This window comes from Sinohyriopsis cumingii, chromosome 4, assembly GCF_028554795.1.
Source record: "Sinohyriopsis cumingii isolate HCF-2022 chromosome 4, ASM2855479v2, whole genome shotgun sequence".
NCBI lineage: Eukaryota > Metazoa > Mollusca > Bivalvia > Unionida > Unionidae > Sinohyriopsis > Sinohyriopsis cumingii.
The window spans coordinates 80,708,100-80,732,482 of record NC_142964.1 but is presented as its reverse complement, the minus strand read 5'-3'; the positions used below and the strand labels follow the sequence as shown (position 1 = coordinate 80,732,482).

At 35.1% G+C, this 24,383-nt stretch overlaps 1 protein-coding gene across 2 annotated transcripts in view; it reads left to right on the top strand.

Moving 5' to 3' along the window:
• LOC149801532 (A disintegrin and metalloproteinase with thrombospondin motifs 6-like) overlaps window positions 1-23,159 on the top strand; it is a 79,322-nt gene extending 56,163 nt beyond the window's left edge. For both annotated transcript variants that reach the window (XM_089955724.1, XM_089955725.1), the window contains 15 exons: window positions 2,318-2,463; window positions 2,784-2,847; window positions 4,061-4,166; window positions 5,012-5,139; window positions 6,417-6,537; window positions 7,051-7,292; window positions 7,739-7,874; window positions 8,244-8,370; window positions 8,916-9,135; window positions 9,525-9,668; window positions 10,548-12,158; window positions 14,093-14,263; window positions 17,114-17,260; window positions 17,943-18,093; window positions 18,758-23,159. In XM_089955724.1, coding sequence (XP_089811850.1) covers window positions 2,318-2,463; window positions 2,784-2,847; window positions 4,061-4,166; window positions 5,012-5,139; window positions 6,417-6,537; window positions 7,051-7,292; window positions 7,739-7,874; window positions 8,244-8,370; window positions 8,916-9,135; window positions 9,525-9,668; window positions 10,548-12,158; window positions 14,093-14,263; window positions 17,114-17,260; window positions 17,943-18,093; window positions 18,758-18,924 — 3,681 coding nt within the window. In that variant the 3' untranslated portion in view covers window positions 18,925-23,159. The remainder of the gene's footprint in view (window positions 1-2,317; window positions 2,464-2,783; window positions 2,848-4,060; window positions 4,167-5,011; window positions 5,140-6,416; window positions 6,538-7,050; window positions 7,293-7,738; window positions 7,875-8,243; window positions 8,371-8,915; window positions 9,136-9,524; window positions 9,669-10,547; window positions 12,159-14,092; window positions 14,264-17,113; window positions 17,261-17,942; window positions 18,094-18,757) is intronic.
• Window positions 23,160-24,383: the final 1,224 nt, after the last annotated feature.

Here is a 24,383-nt window from a genome sequence, read left to right as displayed (position 1 = left end):
TAATCTAATATTTAATAGCTCCTGGCATTTTATTGTCTAGACATATAAGTATCGGATGCTAATCAAAGAATGATTATCGTACATAAGTTATTTTATAATTTAAATTTCTACAATAATCAATTGCTGATTATACTTCTATTTTGTGGAACTCCTTTCCTTGATGTACCAGTACGCTAAATATCCCGATTACTGTGATATCAGTTCATTATAAATCCATATTTAACAATTTTCCCTTGTTCTGTGTAGACTGATTCTAACATTCAACCTCTTTAAAGCTTAAATAAGTGAATAATTGTTTTAAAAAAATCGGATGTTGATTACGTTAAAATCTTTTTATATGAATCATCATGTAATAAACCTTCATAACTGACCGGTGATGGTCAATTTTATATTTGTGATGGACCTATTAATCAGGACGGATTGGTACAAACCATATATGGTCAAGTATTTGTCAATATTTATTTAAATTATATTATTTTACAGTGCTCAGTACATTCGATGATTGTAATTGTCTCTCGATATCTGTTTTCTTATCTTTGAAATATTTCAAAATAGACCTTTATAACATCAGTACTTGTGTTAAGCTGTTGATTACTAATTTTAGACCTAGTGGTTAGAACGTCCGCCTCGGATGTGGGAGATCGCGGGTTCGAACCCCGGCCGAGTCAAACCAAAGACTTATAAAAATGGTACTCTCTTAGCGTTCAGCATTAAAAGGTTAGTGTTAGGACTGGTCGACCTGGCGTCAGGATAATGTAACTGGGTGAGACATGATGCTACGTGTCTCTGGCATGATGCCCCAGTGCTAGACATCCCTATAGACTGCCATACTGCAGACATGTAGCGATATGACTGGAAAATTGTTAAAGTTACTTAAAAATCCGAAACACACACACACACACACACACACACACACACACACACACACACACACACACACACACACTTTTAGATTATGCTATTAATATTGAATAATGTGTGACCTGCGAAAACTGGCTTTAGGGGTGACAGTAAGCACTGAGCATTTGACTAATTTGTAATGTGTGACGTCTGAAGACTGGCGTTAAGAAAGATAGTCTCCGAACATTATACTGCTTTTGAAATATTCACATAGAACTAAGAATCACATTATGTATTATTTGAAATTTGAAAAACGCTATATTTACATTTCATTGTTAATATAAAAGGAGTATATTATTGAGTATTAGGAAGCGAGCGAAATACCATCTAGAATTTAGGTGAATCAGGGTAATGGAACCTATTATGGGACAATTAAGTGAAACAGGGTAATGGAACCTATCATAGGGAATTTACGTGAATCAGGGTAATGGAAGCTACTATCGAGAATTTAGGTGAATCGGGGTAATGGAACCTAACACAGAGAATTATGGTGAATCAGAGTAAAGGAACCTATCATGGGAAATTTGAGTAAGTCAGAGTAATATAACCTATCATCGAGAATTCATGTCTATCACGGAGATGGAACCTATCATATGGAGTTTAGGTGAATTAGAGTAATGGAAGCTACCGTCGAGAATGTAGGTGAATCAGGGTAATGGAATCTTTTGTATGGAATTTAGGTGAATCAGGTAACGGAAGCTACCATCGAGAATTTAGGTGAAACAGGGTAATGGAACATATCATAGGGAATCTTTGTGAATTAGGATAATGGAACTTACCGTCAGGAATTTAGGTGAACCGAACTAGTGGAATCTGCTATCGGAAATTTATGTGACTCGGGTAGTGGAACCTTCAATCGGGATATTATGTGATCATATTATTGACAGCTATCTTAGGGAAATTATGATACGAAACCTCTCATCGGAATTCACCAGGAATTTAGGCGAATCAAGGTAATTGAACATCATATCGGACATTTAAATGAATCGGGGTAGTAGAACCTGACATCGGGAATTTAGGTGAATCGGGATAGTGATACCTACGATCAAGAATTTAGGTTAATAGGGTAGTGGAGCCTACTTTGGGATTTAGGCGTAGTGAATCTTTGTAGTGCACCGTACTAATGGGAATTTAGACGAAACGCGTTAGTGGAAACTATTATAGGGAATTTCGGTTAATCGTAGTAATGGTACCTGCCATCGGCAACTTAGGTGAATCGGGTGGAACCTGCAATCGGAAATTTAGGTGAATCGGGGTAGTGCAACCTACGATCGGAATATATGTGGACTATGGTCTTACATCTCTACCGTTAGGTAGGACGTTGTTTACTTAACATGCTTTCTGAAATGGACTTTACACCTGTTATCATGACGAATTAGCAAGATAAGATAATTTAGTAACTGACTTTAAATTTCAGTGGTGCAATATGGGAGAATGTGTTGAGATTGGTGAAAGGCTCGAAGCTATCAATGGGATGTGGGGCGAATGGAGCGAGTGGTCAGAGTGTACCCGTACTTGCGACGCTGGTGTCAGTCATTCGGAACGTCACTGTCACAATCCCAGGTAATGACTGTCTTGATCATCCGTTTATCAGTATGCAAATATACATGGATCTCGACCAGAAAACTATATCTCATAAGTAAAAGATAATAGCGTTTAAATTTGTCTTGAGCACTTTTGGACATTTTAAATTATGTGTGTGTGTGTGTGTGTGTGTGTTCTCTCTCTCGGAATGGTATGAATGACTAAATACGTTTAATGTATACCTATGTCATGAGGTAAAAGCAAGAAAGAATTAAGAAAATTGTTTTAAGCGTGAAAAAATGTGTATGTATGCATATCGAGAAATCTACAAAGACGTGTATTTTTGCATTCCTCTATAGGCCATCTAACGGGGGTAAATATTGCCTGGGAGAGCGGAAAAGATACAGGATTTGCAACACACAGGTAAAAATATATAATAAATATTCTAAGTTATTCCCGTTCACTAAACATCCTTTACTATAGATAAACGTCTGCATAAAGTACGTTTTAATGACAACGTGAGCTATTTATTGCAGTGCATTTAAATGAGGAAACATCTGGCATTTGATAAAAGAAATGACCACTGTTATAAACACTCTGTGAATAGACGTTTTCAGGTATACACATAGTTCAATAATCGTACGATCATTTTTCCTCAAAATGAGCCATGGCGAAGGTCAAATTGTGGATTCGTGATTAGTGAATTTTAGGGTTTAACGCCATTCAGCATATGATAGACCATATATGGTATAGGTGAAGGAAACGCCCCGCGAAGACCCAGGGGAGAGCCACCGACCCACGGGAAGCTACTGGTAAGCTTACTCACATACCCACGTTGTTCGAGCCGTGACTTGAACCTATGCGGACGAGGTCAGATGCCAGTGATTTGCAAAGGCGAGTGACTTTGACCACTCGTACATCCGGGTTGCTGTTCAAATATTGGGCTTGCCGTCTTGTATCTTGGACTTGCCATCTTGCAGAGATTAATTTTATCGCGATGCCCGTTGCAGAATATTTTTCGCTACCTAGCAGAGGCTCATTCTCCGTCATGAAGCACCTGAAGAGGCTTGCTTTCTGGTTGGGAAAAAATATCCCATATACCGAACATCAAATATTAAGTTGTTAAAATAGTATTTTTAAACACCCAAATAACAACTAAACCCTAATCGAACAAACTCGAACTGTTTATTGATTTATAAATATTGCACCGATAATAATTGCCACAGGAAAAAAATCGCGGTCGAACTAGAATTAAACCCAAATTATTCTTATGCTCAGTCTACCTGAGGTCCCAGAGTCTGTGTACATGGTCCGATCCTGAGACATAATCAGAGTGTAAATACATATAATACTTACAAGTCTGTTTTTTTTATATCTGATTTACTTTTAACCTGATCTCTGCCCAAAAGATATTATGATCAAATAAAACCAGGTTCTTTGCGGGATTTATTCAATACATTTTTGTTTTTATCTGTGAACTATAACGCAACAGTTTTGTACTCAGTGTTTCATTAATATCATTTCTTGTATTATACGTCATGTTAAACGACATACGGGTTCTAAAACCTTGCAAATATGGTATACTCACCTAGAAATCTCAGAATAGAAAAAAAATGTTTGGTATGTATTTTAACAGGACTGTCCAGAAGGACTTCCAAGTTTCCAGACAGTTCAGTGTCACGAATTCAACTATATTCCCTACAAGAATGGGCTATACGAATGGGAACATGTTCCAACACCAGGTAAATTATACATAATTCGAGTTTTTTTAGAATTTTTATATAATATCGTGTATGGAACAAAGACAATGGAACCTTTATCATGTTCTCACTAAACTATATATTTGCTGACAGATTTGATATAAATTACCGTAGGTACGCGTTTATACGTCGAGTCAACGTTCAGACAACAAGGATCCTGATCTGACCTTGTATAGTTCACTTGCAGATCAGGGTCTGTGTTGTTTGTTCTACTGATAGCTCCTTACAAACTACACGGACTCAGATTGCCAGTACATTATATGGGTCCGTGCAATTAGCAGTTGGACTCGTCTTATAAGCGGTAATCTAATGACACAGTACTACACCTTTGAGCTTCCCCGACGGGCTATGGCATTGTTTTCGTTTCGGTACCCTTCACACAAACTGTAAGAAAAAAGCAAGGCTATATGGTCAGGATAACTATAATCAGGCCCGGCCCTAGGATGTGCGGGGCCCAAGGCAGCATGCGGGGCCCCAAGGCAGCAAGCTATGAGCGGGGCCCCAAGCAAAAAATTGCATTGCAGAATTGATTTCTAGAAAGCGCGGGGCCCAAGGCGGTTGCCTCTTTTGCCTTGCCATAGGGCCGGGCCTGATTATAATGCATATCCTTGAATAACCACGGTCTTTCTTGTTCTGAAAGACATTTACTATAATGTAGAGGAACATGAGTGCTATTCTGTTTGAATTTTCTTTTACTTGTATGGCAATAAAATATGTTTGAACTTAGCTAGCTTGAATGCTTTCTTAATATAACATAAGAATAAAGTATAGTATGTTAGACGATTCTCCTTCCACGTTTTGTCAGTACATGTACCAAAATATTACAGAGACACCATGTCAGCTACACTGTAAGCCTAAGAACCAGTTCTTTTCTGTGATGCTGAAAGACATTGTTACTGATGGATCAAGATGTACCCCTGGTACCAGAAACATGTGCATCAGTGGAAGATGTAGGGTAAGAGTTTGCATTTAATTTACATTTAATTACTCTAAATATTATGTGTCTGTAAAATTACACAATTTAGGACGTTGCTCTTCCATTAGATTGTATGAATAATTAGCAAACTTGGATTGCGGAGGAGTTTTATCCAAAAACATTTTAAATAAATATATTGTATAAGTTTTATTTTGTTATGACTTAAATCAAGTAACAGAAAGTATTTCAACCAACAATTTAAGTAAAATCAACAAGTTATTAATTTATCTACAATACTCAATACTAAGTGACTTAAATCCAGTATAATTCTAAATGTCCTATCACATGTCCAAAAGTATAGAATGTTCCGGATGGATTTAAATAGTCTTGAATGTGCTGATGTACATCATCATGTAATTCAGAATGTGTTGAATGAATGCATACTAGTTCGAAAATAATGTGTTAATACAACGTCAATGAATATTTTTGTAATTCCAGTGAATATTAAAATAAATAATTCCTCTCAAATTTTATCTGAGCACAACTGTAAACTCTAATAACATGGATTCCTCAGACTGATCTTAAAACGGGGAATGAATTATTTTGTTTACCAAATCCCGATTTTTTCTCGTTTTCACTTGGCCTAGATGTAAGTCATTCCAATAGAAAATTTCAATCAATTTGTTAACAAGTTTGTTTCTACAATATTTTGAACTTAAACAGCTGTCAACATGGTATTGACAACTTAGAATCAGTGACAGATGTTAGCTACGTAACCATGTTGTTTATAAATGACCATTCTCTTAAAGTACAATCCGCAATCATGGACAAAGGTTAAGGGCACAATATAGATATACATAACAATATGTTTAGAGTAACAAGTAGTAATGTAATAAATTTGGATCACGTTACATTTCATCGTCTGCAGATTACTACTACCTTCTGTAAGAAAGTGACCGCTCCGGTGGCCTAGTGGTTAGAGCGTCCGCCTCGGAAGCGGAGATCGTGGGTTCGAACCCCGGCCGAGTGATACCAAAGACTTACAAAAATGGTACTAACAGCTGCCTCGCTAGGCGCTCAGCATTAAGAGGTTAGTGTCAGGACTGGTCGGCCTGGAGTCAGGATAATGTGACTGGGTGGGGCATCATGCTTCGTGTCTGCGGCATGTTGCCCCAGTGCTAGACATCACTATAAACTGGCACACTACATTCATCGTAGCGATATGACTGAAAAAACGTTAAAGCTACGTGAACAAATCCTTATCACACACACACACACACACATACATTTTACGAAAGAATATAATCTATTTTCAGCATGTGGGCTGTGATTTTGTAATAGACTCCAATGCCAAGGAAGACAGATGCGGATTATGTCATGGCGACGGTTCAACATGCACAACAATAAAGGACCAATATAATGAAACACAAGGATTAGGTGAGAGACTAAATATTGACACCATTAATATTCTTTAGCATTGGTCCATGTTTGTGTTGTTAATGTGACTTGCAAAAATGCTTCTGGAAAATCTCAAACTAAGAATCATTTTAGTGCTAAACAAAATCATTGGAATTTGTATTGTAATGATAAACTGCTGTTTGTGTCTGTGTTGCTGTCCATAAAAATTTAAAGGAGTGGCTTAGAAAGCGCAAGGCAAACATTTGCATGTTGAGCTAACTATCATTGTATCCTACGGTGATTACAATATTTTAATGTATTTATTCTGAAGGAAACATAATATTGAGTCTTTTCTCCTTTATTGTCCAATCTACGGATTCATCCTTTTTGTTTTATATTATCACATTTACGTTTTATCTTCACTGTTTTTTGTTCGATTATTTTTCAACAAAATGACTGTCAGCTTTTCTCCAGCATCATGCCTGGTATATGATTAACTTACTTGGCTTTCAAGCTCTCACTAATAATTGTTTCTTTCCATTGTTATGGTAGGTTATGTTGAAGCCATCATTATTCCCACTGGAGCAAGAAACATCCGAGTTGAAGAGGTAGCTGCAGCCAACAATTTTCTTGCACTTAGGAATGACAAGGGGGATTACTACCTTAATGGGCACTGGTTCATACAGTGGAGTGGGGAGTATGAAGTGGCAGGGACTACACTTCAGTACATCCGGGACAGTAACAAGGAAACGCTCAGCGCACCAGGACCATTGAAAGAGCCCTTGCATGTGATGGTAATGCTGTGCATTTGCATTAATGAGTGCTTTCCATCTGATGTAAATGGAAGTAACATAAAATAACATTGGTAAAATATCTGCCAGGAAGGAATTCCAGTTTAGTATTTCTAATTCGAGTGGAATATGTACGTTTTGTTTTCTTCATTTTTGCGAAATGTGTCACAGTATCGTAATCACTTCACAAATAGTTTCAATATTTTTCGAAAGCTTACAGTTATACATGAAAAGGCAAAGCTTTTCCATCAAATTATTTCCGGAAAAGAGTATGATAGGAATCGGTGCTTTCTAAGATTACTTTACACTTTGAGCAATTATTGCCAGCAGTTTTTAAGTAAGCAAAAATATATAGTTACAGGTAGATGAAATAATAATGTTATAATATTTTCCGAACATTCTCGTACAATATGATCGGAAAGTTAGAACACTTCCTTGCAAATCTTCAGCTACTGCTGCAGTCTACCAATCCTGGCGTCACGTTTGAGTACACGGTACCAAAGGAAAATGCAACAAATACAAGAACGCCTGAGTTTAAATGGGGATATCTTCCATGGACACATTGCACAGCATCCTGTGGTGGAGGTAAAACTCATTTTGTCTTAACTTTCGATTTGTACACTTTGTGTTTAAGTTACTCGTTAAAAGTTCAGTGTCAAAACTTTATGTAAAAGGCGCTGTCTGATTGTTTAATATTTTTCATTGTATTAAACGCCAAGATGTTAATTTCCTAATAACAAACGAAAGCCTCTTAAAGCTACTCAGGAATTCCTCGTTTGTGTATTTATACGAGGTTAGGTTGTTGTTTTAAATTGACACTGCTATGTTTAAAGTTAAATGAATATGTAGTTTATAAAGATTTTACATTTTAAAGTTAAATGTATATATAGTTTATAAAGATTTTAGAAATTAATAATGTGTATCACTGTTCTTCACATCATAACCTCCTTTCAGGAACGATGAGGTCTGAGGCTGTTTGTACTGAGGTTGAGTCTGGTATTGTAGATGACGTGTACTGTAACCAGACTGCCAAACCAGATGACAAACAGAAAGTTTGTAACGATCATTTATGTCCAGCAAGGTAATTGATATCTTGATATTTTTGCAAACTGTGTATTGTTTTGGGAGTGTGTCAAATAGGTGTATTTGAACCTCAGTGAACCAGCATGAAAATTAGGTTTGACACATATAGTCTGCAATGGTTATTACAATTCAGTCTCTTAGATTTGTTTGAGAAATTGTTTGACTAATTTTTGTGTGTTTCTTCTAATTATCATATATAAAATCTTATGGGTAGTGTATGGTCTTCAGAATCTACTCTTATATGGACCTTTGATGTGCTTTGCACACAAAAACAGTTTTATAATGTTTTCGTTTAGGTTACAAAGATATTTTTGAGTGCTATCGATACTGCAAAAAAGAATGATATTGACTTGATAGCATGATTCATTTATAAACAATTTGGAGTTCGAGGCTGACGCCTGTAGACAGACTCTTTCAGCGGTAGACTTGAATATCTAGACCATCCAGGTATTGATGTATGTTAAAAGCAGGGTTTTTTTGACGAGAATAAAATAACAATAATACGTTAAAGATGACGAATCATTTAAACCATGTTATTTTCAGATGGTGGGCAGGTCCATGGCAGCACTGCTCTGTTACCTGTGGAGATGATGGGGTCCACCATCGAACTGTAATTTGCGTTCGAAGCCATGGAACGGACGAACAAGTCGCACTGGTTGACGCGGAATGTAGTGCTTTGGAAAAGCCAAGGGAAGTAGAGCCTTGCCAAAAGAAGGATCTTTGCCCAGGAACTGGCACTTGGATTATTGAGGAATGGTCGAGTGTGAGTCTTCATTTTTTCATCCTAGAATTGCAATAAGACAGAACTAAATATAAAGATTACTTTCCTTCTTTATTATAAATCAGTACTTCGTTAAATCGGAATTCGTTACGAAGGGTGGCGGAGTGGTTGGGTGCAAGGTGGTCTTTCACTATAGTGGGTTTAATTTTGTTGATATTTATAATTTAAGAATTGGTCACAGTACGCACTTATCAGAACCTTCACAGATTTCTTAAAGATGAAACATAAGACTATGAAAGAGTTTGACAAAATAGATAAAAAAGGAAAATAATGTCTTTCCATCTCTTAAAGTGCTCATGGTACTCCTTGACAAAACGTAACGTAGATTTATTACATATAATATTTTTTATTATCTTGCATTACCTTCACAGTGCAAGAGTAACCCATGTGGCAAGCAGCACAGAACTGTGGTATGCAGCGATAATACGATTGGTTGCCACAAAAATTACAAACCACTTGAAGTTAAGGAATGTAGTGATTCATGTGGACACTGGATGACAGAGGAATGGCAAGAGGTCAGACAATTTATAAAAACGTTGACCGAAATATATGCTGTGTAGAGCATACTTTCTTCCATTGTTCTTAGTGCGTTTCAAAAGCTTCTTAATTACAGGTTATTATTTATGACATGGATTGTTAGCTTTGTACATTGTGAAGTGACAGATTTGTGACATGGATTGTTAGATCTGTACAGCGTCAAGTGTAAGATTTTTTTTTTAAAAATGATAATGTACAAGAAGAACCAAAGCAAGGCCCCGGAAATTAATTTTCGGGAATTAGAATAACATTTTCATTTTGTTTTGTTTTGTTTCCTAATAAAGAATTGTGAGAAATTAGACACTATTTAATGAAATGTAAAATTAGGTAAAGAACAAATCAAATTATCCTTGAAACAAATTATAAAATTGTGAGTGTAGACAAACTATATATATGTATGTATGTATGTATAGAATGTAGCTCGCCAAGGCTTTGGTATTATTTAATATGGAATCCGAGTTGTATAAGAACTGAAATTAACAGTATTTTTTAAACTTAACAATGACTAATTTTCTTGCTTCAGTTCTCCATGAATCCTGTAAATTATGAAGTTCGAATTTGATAATTACAAAAAGTTATAAAAAGAAATAAACAGATCTCAAAAAATAACAGCAAACTGATATTTTAACCATGGTTTATAAATATTTTCAAAGAAAAATGATGGACGGATGAATACATAGGTATTTCTTTGCTGGAGTTATAAACGAATAACTTCTATTTTTCTGCGTCACATGATGCGCTTTGACCCAGTCAAAACGATTATTACAAAGACCTGCTTAAATTTGTGTAATTATACATCTTTAATAAGCGTGGTTAATCGTCACTTTCTGAAAATGATTAATTTATTTGGTTTACAGTGCACACGGTCTTGCGGAGAGGGAATACAATACAGAAAAGTCACATGCGTTAGCGGTACCATATGTGATCACACGCAAGAACCATCTAGTGAGAGGGCCTGCAACCTTCATCTGTGCCCTGTATCAACAGAAATACGATCTAATACCTCTGAGATATCTAACAATATTTCCCATACGTTTGCAAAAGAAAATGAGAAAGTGCAGAACAGTTTAGTCTTAGAAGACGTTTCTAATAAGGAGAATAGAAAAGAGCATATTGATGGTGGGACTGGAGTAACGAGGGATGATTCTGGAGGTGCTAATCCGCATGAAGATACAGGGAATAATGAGTCCACGGCTGATGCAAGTAATAAATTTGATACAAATAATAACGACACAATAAATGGAATGTTTCATAAGGAAGCTAGTAAATCAGTACTATTTGTTACAGCTTCCTCAGCAGCGAGCACTAGTGAAAGTGTGAATAGTAGTCCAGAACAGTATGAAAATACTATTTTTAATAAGGAAAATCCGGGTTCTACAGCTTCTCTAAAATTCGAGAAGACATCACATTCAAGCGATGAAAAAACCGGTAAGGTCACTATGTCAAACACAACGCCTCCCAAGCATAGACACCACCACGGTGAAAAGACAATATATCCCACTACCAAGGATCCATTTATTCCGATGGCCATTGATAATAATAAAAGCAATTTCGACACGCCCGAATCACTTTCTGATGATGAAATCCAAATAGAGCTAGAAGAGAAAATGAAACAAGGAAAGAAAAACAAGACCAGTTCAGACGTGGATATTACAAAGATTGCACCTGATAATAGTGAAATTCGAGGGGAAAATTCTGCCCATAAAATAGATCCAAGCGAAGTTGACATTGTCAGCAACAACAGCAGCAACATAAATACGGACCTTAATGAATCAGTTGACATCAGGGAAAAGAGTCATTCTGAAATGTTTGCACCTAGTGTTGACAACAATTCTGATTATGAGAAAGGCAATGAGGTTATAAATAATACAGACTTGAGAACAGACATTTACACCAACCAGACAAATCCAAATTCTAGACAGGATGATAACAGTGTCAAACCGGCCAAGGAAGCAGAAACACTTATATCAACTGATGATGGTCAATTTGAAACGAAAGATATTAGCAGTCCTGGAAAAAAGCCTTCAGGTGACGAAACTGACTACAATTCTGAGGTCGGGAAGAAATTTGTCATACACGATGTAGACACGAAATTCAAGGAAAATGAAATGTTAAATCAGACTACATTTACAGCCAAGGAGGATAACAAAGAAAGCTCGAAAAAGCACGGAAATACATTTTATGTCTTAGAAACTGATACAAGCACGGGGTTTTCAGGTGTGAAGTCAGAAATTTCTTCAATTAATAACCCCTTAGATAGTGACTTTTCTTCTATCAAGAAAACGTTAGACGGAGAGCTTCTAAAATCATTGAATCATCCGCCTATTAAGGGAGAAATACCGAAAAGCATTAGTGATATACTTGGGAAAGACCCTCCCAAATTCGATTCGAGTATTAACAGTGATATATTCCACCTTCCGAAAGGTGGAAGCGGAACTTTCAAATGGCTACCAAAGGAATGGAGCGAGGTAGGCATAACAATTTTCTGTTCACTCATGAACCTGTACAGTAATCAGATCTAAACTTGTATCGTGTAAAATATTTATAGGTTACTGCATTTGTATGGGAGAATATGAACGAGTTTTTTGGATTGAATACTGCACGACCTTATGATTGCAGTATATCCATCCGACAAAACGGGTTCGTATTTTCCCATACAAATGCAGTAACCTTTTTTTCATATGCTCATTTTCTTATTCTACCTAATGCTTAATTATATAAACAAAATATATTACAAGAAACAACGTAAATGAATGTATGCTGTATTCCAAACTAAATACACAGGCACAGATTCATCTTTACACAACAACAACATTACCAATGCGCACATAACTCCGCCCAGATAAATTTGAACTTGTCGCGCGCAAGATATAAGTTTCGAAAGAAAATGGCGGTTTTGTCTACTTAAAATTGAAATTTGGAGACATATTGGGTATGAATGCGTATTGCAACAAGTTTTCCATTTCATCTGGAATGAATAGATTTTGGTATTTTTGTCGATTTTACGAAATTTCGTGATTATGGACTGGATTCATCTGTGCAAATTGTACATGAAATACATCGGATTGAAGCAGCGCGGGAGAAGCGTGTTTACATCTGCATGTGTGTTTGTTCTGTCATTGACTATTTGAAATCAAAATGTGGGTAAATATGAAGTGTTTCAATTGCAATTATCAAAAAGACACTATTGAATTTAATGTTTATTTCATTTTGAGTGTAGTAATGAGGATGTAATCGCACTTAGAATATAGTCGAAATTACAGTGCAATTTCGAAATGTGTAATCGAGCTTGAGAACTCATGACATGACTCATGTAATTCTGATTTGCAGAACTAAGAAAGTACATTTTGAGGAAATTCAGAACGTAAAACTGTATATTTTTTGCCATTCTTATTACCAGCTAAAGGAGACAGTTTATGCCTTTATAACTTGCATGTTATTTGTAGGTACCAAGCAGTTTTATGAAATCTGGCATCTATCGCCAAAATCCGAAACATTGTATCAAAAAAGTTAACGCGAAATGTAGCAAAGCAGCTGGTATGTGGCAGTCCACGAAACATCTGCTTTAGTTCATTCAGAAACAAATTTAATCAACCAAAACGTAAAGCGTCTGCTACACAAGAGTACATGATTTGTTTACAAAGTAGTTCCTAATACACTGATGGGCACACGTGTGCTGCGCGTGAGTGTAATATGAAGGTGTGCAATATCGTAAAATAATGAACGATTCTGACAATGTAAAGTTAACGGAAAATGAGCATATAATAATCTTTCGTAAATTTTTTAATTACCATTTCCAACTTGTTGCGTTTTTTTTAAATATAAGCGGATTTTAAACATTATGCGAGGCTTCTACGGCGGTTCCATCACACCTAAACACATGATAAATATGCATGTATTATATATTAAGATGAATTGATGAATGAATGTACGAAGGATCCAAAGAACAACTACTAGTAACTAATTTCAATGCTTTAATGAGCAGAAGAATGACTCGACATATGAATGACTGATTGAAGGAATGAACTTAAATGTTTGAAACAAGAGATAACTTTATGACTGACGGACAGAATAGCTGAGTGAATGAATACATTGGTTATTTGATATTTGTGAACTTTCATTTGCATATAGACTGGCTAATAAGTCCAATTACACTTTGTTTGTAAATATTTCATCAATTATACAACTTGCCTCCTTATCCATTTCTATTTTAAATGTGTATCTTTGTTGAGATTAACGTATATACTCGCTTATAAGTCACGTCACAAACAACAAAGATCCCGATCTGCTATAACAGAATGCGCCTGCAGACCAAGGTCTGTGTAGTTTGTTGGCTGTACCGTTTGCAGTTAGAGTCGTCCTATAAATGATTATTATATCATTCTAATTATTCCTACACTAGTGTTCCCGGCGGTGTGGCGGTGGCGTAAAAACAAGGACAGTGTTCTGCATCAATGAAGCCACACAGCAACCGGAAGATAGGCTATTTTGTGATATTCATTTCATCCCAAAGAATATCGAGGACTGCAATGTAGCACCCTGTGGGGAATGGGTCGCCTCTGAATGGAGCCAGGTATTAACATGTGTTAGTTCTAATTAGTCTATGAGCATTTTACTTACATGGTAGTTAGGACGAGTTGTTTCATGTATATAATAAATCTGCGGTCAGTCCACGATTCCTCTTAGTTCATGAGGACCATGATGGTCTCATGTAATACAAACATTAGGAAAGTACACATGAACAAAACATGAGGAGCTTTTATGTACAACAAAACCTTAAGATATCTTGCACAGCAACACTTTATCGGAAAGACTCGTTCCCCATTCTTAAGAATAATAATTTGCCTGAAAATGATAAATGTCACGAAGCAGTTGGTAATACAATGCCCCAGGCTACAAACTTTTCATAACGATGTAAATATGTCAGCGGCATAATAGAGGAAAAGAACAATGGTTGAGTGGAACGTTATATATCGCCATAACTCATCGACGCGTACGCTATCATCATCGTGAAAAGAACAATTACTGGTTTCTTTGTTTTCGTTAATACAGGCAAGACAAAATACGACATGAGATCATATCTTTACGCCAGGCTATAATTCACACTGACTTACTACTGTCATTATCATTATGATAGGAGCTTTCACATGAGTCAGTTCAACTGCAAGTAGCTTTGAACTTCGAGTGTACATAACATTGCTCTCTTTGACATCGGCGCCCAACCTCAAAGCAAATACTTACTACGGATTCCAGAAACACAACAAAGCCTAAGTTTCGTCATCAAAAGAGGCAACAGATTATCTTTGTAGACATCAACCACATTCCTTTTGGTGTCTCTTTATACACTATTGAGGAGATTCTCCAGATCAGGATCTCGAAGTGGGCTCTACATGGATGTGGGAAAATTGCTGATTCTAATTTTTTTTACCAAATGTTCTAGCGATCTTTGCCCCTTCGAAAGCGTTCTTAAAGTACAAGGGTCTGTATTGGTGGTCTGTATAATACGTATAAATATTCCTCTTCTCATGACCAAACTTTGGCGCCTGTACCTGTCTTACTTTGACCAATTAATTACAATCCACTCATAGGTATGAAAAATGAAGGATACCAAACGATAGTATATTCAAGGTATTTCAATTAGAGTTTTACATTATTTTCAACCTGCTACACATAATGTCAGTTGGAGAGAATAAGTATTTGATATCCTGTGTTTATTCAGATGCCGATCGACTGTCTCAACATCGTTTGATTGCATTCTTTCGCATATCTGATTTAACATTAATATTTCTCACCCATGCGACAGAGAACTCTAGCTGTTTTGCTAAACTTACTTTTCTTATCTCAGTCTAGTCATCTCAGATCAACCGTCTCAGTCAAGTTGTCCACGCGCTCAGAACTACTTTTTAAAAAAAAGAAACCCTTGTTGTCTTCTGCTATGCCTGACGTAGTTGTTCTAAAATCAAACAACAACAACAACAAATATATAACAAAACATAGTAACTTAAGGTCAATTCATCTATGAGAACACACCATACAAAAAGATTTTGAGAAAGACAAAGACACACACGCATACGATGTCGATCTTTTTGGTATTATGCTAGTTCGTTCCACACTGCATGGTCAATTTTATCCTATATGCAGGCCTAGCTCAGTACATTTTCAGATCAGCGTCATTAGATGTAGCTAAAGCTACGTAACTAGTTTTAAATACTTCGTATGAAACAAATTAGCTACATTTAATGACGCTGACCTGAAAAATGACTGTTAGAGATAAGATGAAATCCACAATACTGTTTGAAATGAACTATGACAGAAAACACTGATCCATACACATAGACTATAGACATATACACTTCATAGCCTCCCAACTCTCTTAACAACTACGGAAAACTTAGTAACAGCCAGAAATGTGTTATGTCAAACATGCTTTATTCTAATTTTGTTAAGCATCTCAACTGTGACCCAGTTGAACCAAAAATATACCTACAATATTTAATGACAAATAATGCACTTACCAACAAGAAGTAATCATTTATCCGTCAACACATTAATCCGTAAGCAAACGTGCCATATTTCCAAGACAGAAATATATATATATATATATATATATATATATATATATATATATATATATATATATATATATATATATATATATATATATATATATATATATATATATATATATACAGTAGTGACACAGATCACTAATTACCCATGAATAATCTAATGTAACATGTTACTCATCGTTACAGCTTGTACTAAGTATAACTACAGTAGAGTTTAATACCAAGTATCGTTTTATTATTTACATTATTACTTTTCAAAATTGGAACTGATGAAAGTGAGACGGTTTCTTGTAATAAATATTATATATTTTCGTTTCATATAACATTCATATGTTAAATGTGATAATACCTCATTACTATGCCACGTTTTATGTTGTTGTTTTTTCTTTGCTCACTCGTATAAACTCTACACTTCGGATTCAACGGTCACACCACAGTCCAAATTAACATGTTTGTATTAATGAGCCGCATGTAAACATTTGCACGCGAACTATATTACACTAGTAGTTCTTTTTACTTTAAAGGAAAATATTGCGTAAGAAAAATAATCTACGTTGGGGTTTAGACCGAGACAAGGAAATCCTAATCGCGGGGGTATATTATATGTCTCCCCACTCGGCAAGCCTCGTGGCGAGACAAAGAATGTAACCCCTTGTCTGGGATTTCCTTGTCTCAGACCAAACCCCAACATAGATACATAGATTCTATATAGCTTTTCAAAATCACTGTAAAAAGTTAGATGGCCGTAGGTTTGAGACGTAATTGTAAATGTTCGTGGACTTGCTGAAGTACTTGCGTTTTCTTCTCAAGGTAAATAAGCACATATTAGATCACTCTTAATCTACTTCTGGTAGTGTTCTGCTACATGTGGCACGAGCTTTCAGGAGAGGATGGTCAGCTGTCCTGACGGAAAATTCTGCGATCCAGGTGATAAACCTGCCAGTCAGCGAACTTGCGATGTTCCTCTTTGTATCAAGTGGATCTCGGGACAGTGGAGTCAAGTATGTTGTCAAGTTTAACTTTAATGTAAAAAATGAAAATGACTGATAATGAACTTTCATGTTCTGGTCTAATTTAAGTGTGAAGGAATCTTTTCTTCATGTGCGATTCCAAGCCCATTTATTGGGGGAAGGTTTATTTTTAAAAAAATCCAACAAATAAACTTTTTATACTGAAACTTTTAAGAATAAGAGAAGAGAGGAACCTTTAAGATGATAAAGTTATATGTTATTGGGACCTAAATTGTATTTCTAGAGAACAGTTCTGTTGGAAGGCAGGATGAAAGATGCCAGTATTTCTTTAGGCCATCCTTTCTTTTCAGTCGTACTACTTGGATGGATCAGCTGGTCTTTCTATTCCACAGAATAGAACTAAGGTTTTTACAAGAAGTAAAATATCATATAGTTTGCACTACTCTAGCCAACACAGTAAACATCATCTTTTATATATATATATATATATATATATATATATATATATATATATATATATATATATATATATATATATATATATATATATATATATATATATATATATATATAAAATGACTGATACTATTAATAGTATCCTTAAATTCTCAGCAAAAATTGTTTTTCTTTTTCCTAATGTTTATACTTTATTTCGGGTATAAACATTCCGAGATGACTTGATTTTCTTCATATTTTAATATCTACCTTTCAGTGTACAAAAACGTGTGGCGGCGGTGAACAATTCCGACTTGTCCAATGTGTAAATCTGACATCTCAGCAGTCAGCAGTGGGTTGTGATCCCAAAGAACAGCTTGCTGAAACACAGAACTGCAACACAGAAACTTGTCCAGAAGAAGAGAAAGGTAAACTTTGCATCAATTATACTATTACACCTGCACTGTTGTTGGTCTTTTCCGTAAAAGAAATCAAGAAGACCAGTTTCATGCCCTTGTATATCTAATTCTTCAAACTTTCTTCCATATTCGGATTATGTTGCTTCCTTTGATACACACAAATAAGTGTTAAAATTGTTTTCGAAGTAAATAAATATTTTCGATTTTAAAGGACAGTAAGGAGAAAAGAATTTGATTTAATACTGCCTAGCATCAAATATCTCATTGTTGTTTTTGTTTTCTTACTTTAAAGATTCCGTTTATTTGCATTTTCATGTGTCATTGGTAATTTCTGATTGGTTGATTGATAACTTGCAAAGAAAAGGAAAAGATTAATTTTCCATTGTTTTTAGTTATTTGTTGCATAGTAACATCGTTGTTGAACACGTTACAGAGGTTTCCGAATGTCAGGATAAATTTAAGAATTTGTTCTATATTTTGGTAGTACTGTGCCAATAAAGTCGATATTAAGCACTGCCTGTACTCAAATCCAAATGAGTTATTAACAGCCTTGTGCTTTTGTGAACTATTGTCTTTGTTAGTCATTGAAACTAACAAAACTATATGGGGAAAAACTGGCATTTGTTAATGACGTTAGATTTATCAAATAATTTATTAATTTGGTTTCTTACAGAGGCTCTGTCTATCACATGTGCACATAACGAAATGAGTTACGAAGTATGCAGAGCTTTAAGACGAATGGGGCAGTGTGAAAAGCGATTCGTGAGTTTAAAATGCTGCAAAACCTGTGGCATGGACAAAAATAATCTGTACAGACCAAAGCTACAAACGAGCAGATGAAAGCAAGCACCTGGTGCAACTGAGAACTATACATTCAATTAGATAAACGCCGTGAAATTGCAAATCTGATAAAACAATTTAATGTACCCATATACAAAAGTTTAAATGCCAGATCTGACTGTGCATTACTATCATGGTTGAAAGAGATGACGTCTTTTAAGATTTACATTGTCACGTATCTACATAATTAGATAATATTGACAGAACAGTCGATACCTGAACCTTTCCGGAAGTGGAACCTAGTGTTTACCTTATTCATCTTTTAAAAGGTAATTAGGAAGAAAATAATATGGGTCATGTATCCATATCTCGGCAAGATGGTGTGGTTTTGATATTACCATAGATACTTAAAACAGTTATCGTGTAAGCCTATTATTTTGCCATAATCAGATCAATAGAGACGCTCTACTTATTCCCGAACAGTTGAAGATTCGCTTTCTTGAAATATATAGAGATGGATGGAGACATTGTGTTGACAGCCGATGGATATCCAAATGTATTTAGAGAATGTGCTGGAAAGATTATTTAAAGCAGTGTTCTAAGTGTGATACATTTTGTTGAAGATCCTGCAACATTATTAAACATTTATTGACTGAAAGAACTTACTAAGTGTTAACGTGGATTTTTTTCTTCTACTTGTCATGTGCGTCATGAAACATGAACACAGTAGTGGAAGGTACGCAAAATCCATTCCAGTGATAGCTTCTTCGGACATGAGGTGATGTATCATTGTCTTGCAATATATTCTTGGTCATGTTTCGACATATTTGGAATTGTACTGGAAGCTTTATTTTTCATTTCCATAAAAGGGTTTCTAAGGAAAGCTTATTGGCATTAAAGTCGTTGTACATGCAGACTTTGTCAGTACGCCATTACTAACTTCCGGCTTGGTTGATAGTCCAATATTTCTGGTCTCAACTGCAGCACCTACCGTAGGAGCAGCTAATGAACAGTATTTATGTACAGGGAACCTATATTGATATTATTTTCATTTTTAAAATTTGTTGTATTTTATGACATAAACATCATCAGATTCTGTATTTGTTTCCTATTCTTGTAATGTGTATATTGCATGATAACATTTTCATTGCTATTTTCAACAGGTAGTGTTTACTGGATAAGATAACTCACATTAACGTATATTACCAACTTACATTAATGTATATTACCAACTTACATTAATGCATATTACCTCTCCAACCGTTTCATTCTCATGATAACAATATCTTTTAAAGTCTTTCAATTTATATATCCAAAACGTTGCATTTAGCTTTCTGCAAATGTCATAAAATGTACGTATAATACGATCGGAGTTCACAGAAAGTACTCAAGTTTGGATTTCTATAGAGACTCTAGTCATCTTGTCAGATGACAGTTTGGTCTAACTTAAAATAAACCAATCAAATATCTCAAGAGTTAAATTTATAGGTGATAAATTAACACTATTAAGATTTTCGAACTTGCATCTGGTAGAGGAGCTGCCTTGCTGTATATTCAATTCCATTTCCTTGTTCGTGCGGTTCATATTTTTCCGGGTTTGTATTCATCCGGACTTACTCTTTATTTAAGGTCAGCATTTAACGAATACATATCGTTAAATTACTCGACTTCACGTAAGCCTCAAACTGTAACATTTCCTATTAGCTGGTCGATTTGAAGCGCGCATCCAGTTCTGGAACCATCTTTCTCCCATGCTGAAAGTATAAACTATGTCCTTCGTCAAGGCAGTTATGTAAAGAAAATATGGTAACTCAGTCATAGCAATGAGGAAGACCGGCTGGAAGAAACTTGACATGATATTATGAGATACTCTGAGATCCAGGCATAACTTGCAGAATCTAATAAAAATGTACCTAGGTACTGTAAGTTTGTATTTTTACCTCATATTTTTTAATATTAAAAATGTTTTATATTATTATGTTTTTCTTTTTTTACTTTGATTCTTGAAGAATTTGTAATACTCATTTAGTGTCGCATGTGAATAATCCATTTATTTACATCTACCCGTATGTCCCTGCTGTATCAAACTATTGCAGAGAAATGGGGTATGAGGTGTAGGGTCTGGTTGGTGTTTAACAAGAGGATATGTGTGATATTATCCAAAGAGCGCACATGCCTTTGTGCACAGCACACCAATATGAAAATAGTGCAGTCTCTAATGCGCATATACATGGTGATACATGATATGTCGGTTAACACCGTTCACATTTGGGTGCACGTTGTACACAGTTACCTACTGTAATCAGGGAGAGATCACGGGCCCTGGGGTAAGAAACAATCGAGCCTCTCCTAGTTCTTGTTCAAAAAAAATTTCGTTTTATAAAATTAAAAAGTATCCCCGGTTGCTTCCCCACACCCCCAACCGAAATAACCTTGTCTTTGCGCAGCATCATTTGGAACAAGAAAGAACTTAGAAAGTTCATTGACGGAATTGTTTTTCATCAATACATGCTTCGCTATAAATTAACCACAAATTAGACACGTCAGTGATTGATTGGAATTCCCATAAAAACATTTCGTAACGTAGATATAAATAAAGTGTGGAATTCCCATAAGAACATTTCGTAACGTTGATAAATATACTGCGGACATAATCTAGTATAGGAACGATGGTATTTTTAAGTGTCATGTTGACTATTCTGTAATTAGCTAGAGTTCTTCAGAGATGTAGGAGGTATTTATGTTATTATTTCTCTGGGTCTGAATGATTCATTGCAACAAAGACGACCAATTGAACACTGTATTAGACATGTATATTGATTTATTAAAAGTCACATATTTTGCCCTTCATCATTCTTCACTTTCAGTAATATTCCAGCAGCAGTCCTTAATGCCAAATAAAAATTGTATTGTGTACTGGTATATTCGTTGTTATTGTATTCCATTTATTTATGTTTGTTTTCAATTACCCGTTCCTCGGAGAATCTACAAGATGACAAATGTTATCAAATATTTATTAACAAGTTTGTACCATTTGAAAGGAAAGCAATTTATGTTAACGTGAAGAATGTTTCGCCTAAGTTATTACAATTGTAGGCAAATAATTTCTTATTTTTAACGAATTCCCATGTTAGGCTATTTCACGTAGTCACACTTTACTTGTTTATACTAACTGGTTGTACCGTAAAGGTAAATATAGTATTGACTAAATTTAAGAACGTGGTAGCCCTATAGCCATTAATTCTCAAATATAGTACACGGCTGCACCAGATCTAAAAAATAGGTGTTTTAAATGTTGAAAGAAATTCGTCCTGGGATTTGTTTGAATTTTTAATTGATTTGATTCCTTCATTTAATTTTTTATGATGTTCAAACTATTATAACAGTATAAACTGTTGATGTTTTTAAGATTTTATTATTAACAAGTCATTAATTACCAATGAGTTAAGAAAGCGGTAATTGCAGATACTTGTTTTCAATGTTTAAAAAAATGTTGATTTTAATACATTATATGTCATTGAATACATAAGCTAAATTTCTAAGAAACGAACAAGTTAATGACTGGAATAGTTTAAATTTTTGTAAAATTATTTTTTTAAAGTTTTCAAAATAAAAATTGATTATATGCCCAGTGATCGCAAATATTCCTGCTTTTTATTTCAAAATAGAAACTATTAATTCTGTTGTACCTATTTTACGCATCTCCAGATGTCACTATTCCCCTCAGTAAGGCAGACGTAATTAAAGACGTAATTAACGACGTAATACGAATAATCAAAATACCCTAACGTGTTCTGAAAATTCAATTCCACTAATGAATATTGAAATACAACTGATAGTCATTTGAATTCAGCTTCACGAAAACTTCCAGAATGTAACGTGTTTCTTAAATTAAGTTATTTTCAGTTGAAGAGGGCCACAGAAAGTGACTAGTTGAATGTTTTATTTGCCATGAGTAATTAAATACTATGTTTTCTAACCGTACTATTTTGAACATTTAAACAAAATTGTGTACACTCTAAAATTGGAGCAAACAAAATATTGCTACGGAAGGGACTTTTTTTCTCTTACATATCCGTTCTTCAGTAAGCACCATGAATAATGTTTGTAATAAAAGAAATGAGATAACATATGTGATCACAATCCGTTTGTTTTTCCCCCTTTGTTTAATGGAGAGGATTTCGGAATGGACGCAAAAGATGTTAAATATTTATCTTTTTGGGGTAAATAAACCTCCGATCAGTATCCATCAATGAATATTTGCATCTTTTATTGAATAAACATGATTTTTAAGCTGTCGTATCTTCGCTTTGTACCTAGTCCCAATTAAGCACATTTTACCACATGGCGTTATTCATATCGTGTTTCACATACCCACCTTTTATTTTGTGAGATTATACAGGGACAATATCACGTCAATCCGTCTGGAATGATGTCAGTACCTCATATACGGTGAAGGCAATCTGTTTAAGGCTTCCAAATGTAGTTCAAGGTCAAGCCACTCGATTTTACATTGAATGAAACATTTCGTTCGGCATGTAATAAATAAACTCTAAAATGTGTGCTAATTCAAAATTACATACATAACATTTGATGAATAATTTCAATCGTTTTTTTAGATAAGGCATCCAAATGACAGTAGCCAAGGCATCCAAATGATAGTAACCAAAACATCGAAATGATGGTAGCCAAGGTATCCAAATGATAGTAACCAAGGCATCCAAATGACAGTAGCCAAGGCATCCAAATGATAGTAGCCAAGGCATCCAAATGATAGTAGCCAAGGCATCCAAATGAGGGACTAAATAAATGGATTCTGTGTTGATGAATGTAGCTTTTGATAGATAGAAACCATAACAATACCTGTTCAATATAATATAGGAGCTTTTACCAACTAGAGACCCAAAACTACCAGTATCATATAGCGCCATGCGTACGCAGGATTTAACTTTCTACATGTTAAGAAACTTCACAAAATGTGGTAATATTTCAACATTTATCAGCATTTAAGCCAATGTGTGGTTTCAATTTTGTTTTAGTACATTCTGAATTATGAAAAGCTGAACCATACATTTTTCCGATTAATTGGATTCCAGAGGAAAGATAGTCCCAAAAAATAGCAAAATAATGCCTGGAGATGAGACATGGATACAAAAAAAAACTGAAATATTTGTTTATGAAAAAGTTTTAACTGAAAGTCTTCTTTTACCTGATGTTTGAAGGTCTCTACCCACGTTATAGGCATTGTTAGAAATACGGACCAAGTGCCAAAGAACCGTTGCAAGCCTTTCATCAGGACAGATGAATGATATGATTCAGAATTACCAGAAACAGTGAAAGAATTCGCATGGTATGCAGTCAGGGAAGGCATATTTGATAGTTTTCTTTAAATGTGCATTGTGCAAGACATTCGGCTATTTATTTCAAACCAAAAACAGAACTATATCGAACGAATATATAGAAACTTTCAGTATTGTGTTTTTATAAAGTAAATTATATTTTAATATAATGACTCGACA